At 34.6% G+C, this 5,534-nt stretch overlaps 1 protein-coding gene across 1 annotated transcript in view; it reads right to left on the bottom strand.

Annotated features, from left to right (window-relative positions):
- Positions 1-5,534, bottom strand: part of LOC107674994 (transmembrane protein 263-B-like) — a 24,011-nt gene that overhangs the window by 17,846 nt on the left and 631 nt on the right. The window contains exon 2 of the mRNA XM_016469170.1: positions 4,740-4,833. Coding sequence (XP_016324656.1) covers positions 4,740-4,833 — 94 coding nt within the window. The remainder of the gene's footprint in view (positions 1-4,739; positions 4,834-5,534) is intronic.

The raw sequence follows: 5,534 nt of genomic DNA, 5'->3' as shown, positions 1-5,534 counted from the left end.
CATTGGCTCGTTTAGTTTACACTCGAAGTAGATTGGTCTCTCTAAGCGAGATCCCAATTCGTCGGTCATCCGACGTGACGTCGGGAGTGACCGACTGAAAGGGAACTCAATGCTACTAAAATGACACTAATATATGAGTATCATACTATTATTTTTTACTTATATTTTAAATTGTAATATTTGACCACAAAATTTATATGGTCAACCTAAACGAGGTAATGAAAAATGTCAGAAAAAGGGGGTATCGTGCAGTCGTAGTGTGAGGCAAAATAAAACAAAACAGAACTGAACCAAACCAAGTTTTTGGCCTACTAACTGTGAGGATGAAATACAAATTAAAGTGCTTTGAGACATTTCCTACAGTTACTGGTTGCCATAGCTACAGGTAACTACAGGTAGTGCCATCGCCACTACCCTCCACTCAGCACTCACACACCTAGACAAAAAAGACTCATACGTCAGAATGCTGTTCATAGACTTCATACAATTCTCTGTGTGTATGTGCTGTACATGTGGAAGAATTGACAATAAAGCAGACTTGACTTGACTTGACTTGAGGTATTACAAGACAATTTAAGACTCACACCTGCTAATAAATACAGCTGTCAATCCCCAACAATGACTGTGTGAATGTATCCAATCATATGCTAAAAACAGGTTATGAAAGTCAAGGCAGTACTGTAATAACTGTCAAAAATGTCAGTTAACTGATATTTTACGCATTTGGACCAACAGAACCAATGACATACATAAAAACACTTAGACAGGGTATTGATGTCTAAATGAACACCTCAATGAGTATAGTGCTTCAGATAAACAGTAGAACCAGAAGCTCAAATTAGCTGACAGACTGAATCTATGGTGTTGTATTTCTCAGGTTTACGTCAGTTCCAGCCTGTTCGCTCGGAAAATAAGTGCAATCACACCGACAGGTCTTGACAATCTAACCTTGATTGAATTTCGCCATCCCTCTCTCGCACTAAAACACTAAAAGGACATAATTGTTAAACAACTATGTTCACCACCCATAATTTGTTAAAAATTACCGCCCTGCCTTTCGCTCTGTCCTCACATTTGACATTTACAGATGAGGCAACAGTACAAGCTTGAGAAGAAAATCAGGTGCAAATGTTGCATCAACAGAAGAAACGGTCTGTAAACCGTACACTGTCTGCAGCAGAACGAACGCCTCTGGGAGAAAAGATCCATTTTGGCTGTATTTTTCCACATGAATATTAGCATGTGGACTAGCCTGTATGTTTCCGCTCCAAATCCTCTGTGACTATATCTGACCTCAGTCGACCATACGCCCTAAAGGGACTCATTCTGTCTACAACATCAGGGACATTTCAGGAAATAAAACTTACTGGCTTGAAAAAACATATACATGGTTTCTATAATGATGAGGGTGTAAGAAATGGGTTTTGATGCTTCCCACTCCCGTTGAATCTTTCACAAAGTACTTTTGGGGCGAACCACGTTATCAACATGAGTATCATTGCAAGTACTAGCGGCTGTTTACCACTGTAACTAGGTAGCATCTCAAGACAAGAAGAGTCTAGCTTCACTGTTTTATTCATGTTTTATTCACACTGGACTAGCCACCAAAACTTTACAAACAGACACAGCAGCACCTGCAAGAGATGCAGAGAATGTGAGCTGTTCTCCCAAGCCAATTTATTCACAGTTATGGAAAATTGTCACATTATAATAAGTGTGACCAAGAGCATGCAAAGATGCACATTATATGTAATCAGTATTGGTTCACTTTCGCAATTTAATATGGATTGTGTTCATACCACAAAACTTACTGATGTCATAAATGATTCAATCTACTTTGAGTTCAGTCCACCTATGCTAAGCTAATACACTGAGCAGTTAGCTTGCAAAACATAAGCTTAAAAAAAACATTGGGGCTGGGGAAAATTCCAGTTCAACACCAATGACTCCTTTAAACATGTTCTTTTAGTGAATAAAAACATCCAATAAGCATTATAGTCTCATTTATAAAAAATGACTCTTAAGAGCAGGTTCTTTTAATGAATGATTCAAAAAGACTTAGAAATTGCTGTTTGAATCAGTCAGATCAGTCAACACAGCTATCCTTTAAGGGCTGCAATAAATTATCAATAAAACTGTTAATGAAAACAATCAACAATGAATTTAATTATTGATTATCAGCATCTGTGCATTCACAGAAAACATCTTAAAAATCCTTACAGACATGTAACTTTACAAACTATTTATTACTATTATAACTACTATTATTGTATAAATGTAGCTTTTTATTCAATTAATAAAAGGACATAATCGATATATCAATCAATTATCAAAATAATCATTAGTGATGGAATAATTTAAATACATTCATGTACACACACACATACTTAACATGTAAAATATTATAAATGTATCATAATGTAAATATTCCATTGTTAGTTGAAACCGTTTAGAGTTTTAGTGATATAATACTTTAATAAATTATATGTAACTAACGATTATTTCAGTAAATTTACTTATTAAAGGTTATTTCAGCCAAAGGAATCACTTTGGGATTTTAAGGAGGCTCAATTTAGTGAGTGGACTGAATTTTTCATGACACCATTCACATGAGCCAAGCAGACTTGGGTGCGGTTCACTTTCACACCAACCGAACTCTGTCGACAAACAGATTCCAGTCCGCACCCTGAGAGAAAGCGGCATTCTGGGCTTTGAAACCCAAAGCAGATCTAGCAGAGGTCGCTGAGATACTGAACTAGGATCATTCTGCTTGTACTTCAATCCCTTCTGCTATTTGCTCAGTGATATTAAGCCTGATCCAAACAATTCCCCTCCTTGTGAACAGGCCCAATGCACTTTGTGTACTCAAGCTCAAGACTCATTTCTCATAAAACACCAGTTATCCCGATCACAATTTTCACCAAAATAGACAGTTTGATTCACCCGAAATAGCTTTATACATCTACGGATCAACACACCCTGAATCAGAACAAATAACTCAAAACACATGACCCAGATCCGAGAGATTCTTGTTCCCAGCAACAAAGACGGACAGCATCTCAGCGATATAATAAACTATTTCAGAATCCGCACCGAGGCAGCAGCCAAAAAGCCAGAGGGCAGGCGTTTGCTGTTATGCAATCACCTGTGATGCACTGGTGGGCAGCAGGCACAGAGGATCCCAAAGCAATTTATAGCAACATAATGCAGCCATTTAAACTAAAGAGATTGTTTCTGGCAAAGCAGCGGCATCAGAGCCTTCACCTTGAATAGACTTTTTATAAAGAGACAACAAGACAAGAGAGCTTTGTTGCTTTGTGCCGTCCCTGGACGTACAGATCAAATAGCACAGAGAACAAAGGGAGGACATTGATCATGGTTTGGGCACAAAAGCACACTTTAACTTAAACATGTTCAGTTACTGAAAGAGCTTCAGCTCTTAATGAAAGGCTTTAATAGAGCCTACGTGCCCGTTATTAACTACAGATGCAGTCCCGTGTGTACCACAGAACACCTGCAGGGCTTTCTGGGAAGCGGTTTGGAAAGATGAATGGATTTGGGAATTAAACTTACTTAAATCTTCATACATTTCGGCACTCCAAATAGGCTATTAGAGCGATATTTCACTACAGAAATCTTTATTCATCTTATGTTGGTCAGTGTGGCCCTCTGCAGATCACTATACTTTACTACAACATTAAAAAGTAATAGATGATGGCGTATTCTTTGATCAAAATCGACCAGATTTCCCTGAGGATTTCTGTGCATTTTGAAATCTATGTTAATAAGCTGAACAAAAATCAGTGATTAGAATCAATTATGAATATTTTACTAAGCTTTCCAAATACAAATATATGTTGTCGTTCAAAAGGTTGGGATCAGTAAGATTTTAAGATATTTAAAAAATTTTTTTTACCAAGGACACATTAAATTGATCAAAAGTGACAGTAAAGACATTTATAGTGACACAAAACACTTCTATTTTATATAAATGCTGTTCTTTTGCACTTTCTATTCGTCAAAAAAATCCTGAAAAAAACTGACAAAAATATTAAGCAGCATTGATATTAAATATTAAAAAAAATGTTCATAATTGTTAAAATATAAAAAAAATGTTTCTTGAGAATGATTATTGAAGGATCGTATAACACTGAAGACTGTAGCAATGGATGCTGAAAATTCAGATTTTCCATCACAGGAATAAATTACATTTTAAATAAACTCAAATTTAAAAAGTTATTTGAACTTGTAATAATTAAACTTTTCTCAATATTACTGTTTTCACTGTATTTTTTATTTAAAAAAATGCAGCCTTGGTCATGAAAATATATTTGTTGCAAATACATTTTTCTTTAGGAATTAAAAAAATGACAAAAAATTCATTTCTAGAAATTTGTACTTTTGAAAAGCCATTTGTTACACAACAGAACCCTTTAAAATAAACCAGTGAGGGCAGAAAAATGACTAAAATGATGAAAAACTTGCTTGTCATCTAAAATATAATATATATATATATATATTTTCCTTTATACGTTCATATGAAGTTACCTAAATACATAAACAAACATGGTTTTATATCGCCATATCAGCATTAAATGTTGAATAAATACATAAAAATAATACAATATAATTTTTTTTTTAAACCTTGTTTTTTGATTTAAAAAAACTTTCATGGACACATTACACCAATAGAAATACATTCAATAACACTATGAAAGCATGAATAAAGCTGAACATACCCTCAGGTGGTTCTTCACGCAGATAAGGAGGAAGTTCTTCATTGTTAGGGTCAGCAGGTGCTTCCTCGATCACCTCAGTCTCTGCACTCGGGCCCTTCAATTAACATGATTATACAGTTCACACTGTCAATACATAAAAACACACGCTACAATGCAAGCAATAACAGTCATTCCTGTTATGCAGTACATTTTCATGTTCCCAAGTCAAGTCTTATCATATATCTGATAAAATATTAAACTCACAATTTTAAAAGACCATCATATTACATTTGTTATTCTTTATACCACATCATTATTTTACCAAATTAGTTCTTTTTAGTAGCCATATTGGTTTTACAAGATAAATTACACACAGTCATACCTCAATGTGAACTTTGATAATTGTTAAACAAGGACTAATGACATCATCTTGCAAGAAGTGACATCATTTTGGTGGGAAAACTGCACAAGCATAAGTAGCAATACATTTAATGATTTCAGTGATGTTTTGTAATATTATTACTTTTATTTTTTTCCACTCTAAAACATCCATCATGGATCAAATATCAAAATTCATTTCAATTTGATACCCTCACGTACTGTCGATGTCAATCCCTCACTAAACAATTGCTTTTTAATTTGTCATCTTGTCAGGGATCCTTGTCATTGAGTAAAATAAATCAAGCATGAATTAGATTTAAAAAAAGTTAAGACACATTTAAGAAATGCAAATTTATATGAATATGTATTCAGATTACAAACAAAACACTTATTTCTGCAAAGTTATAGAGAGCAAAAGATACTGTGTAGCAGGAA

The sequence above is a fragment of the Sinocyclocheilus anshuiensis genome, unplaced genomic scaffold (assembly GCF_001515605.1).
Source record: "Sinocyclocheilus anshuiensis isolate Anshui unplaced genomic scaffold, SAMN03320099.WGS_v1.1 scaffold1065, whole genome shotgun sequence".
Taxonomy (NCBI): domain Eukaryota; kingdom Metazoa; phylum Chordata; class Actinopteri; order Cypriniformes; family Cyprinidae; genus Sinocyclocheilus; species Sinocyclocheilus anshuiensis.
This window is presented reverse-complemented; position numbering and strand designations above follow the sequence as displayed.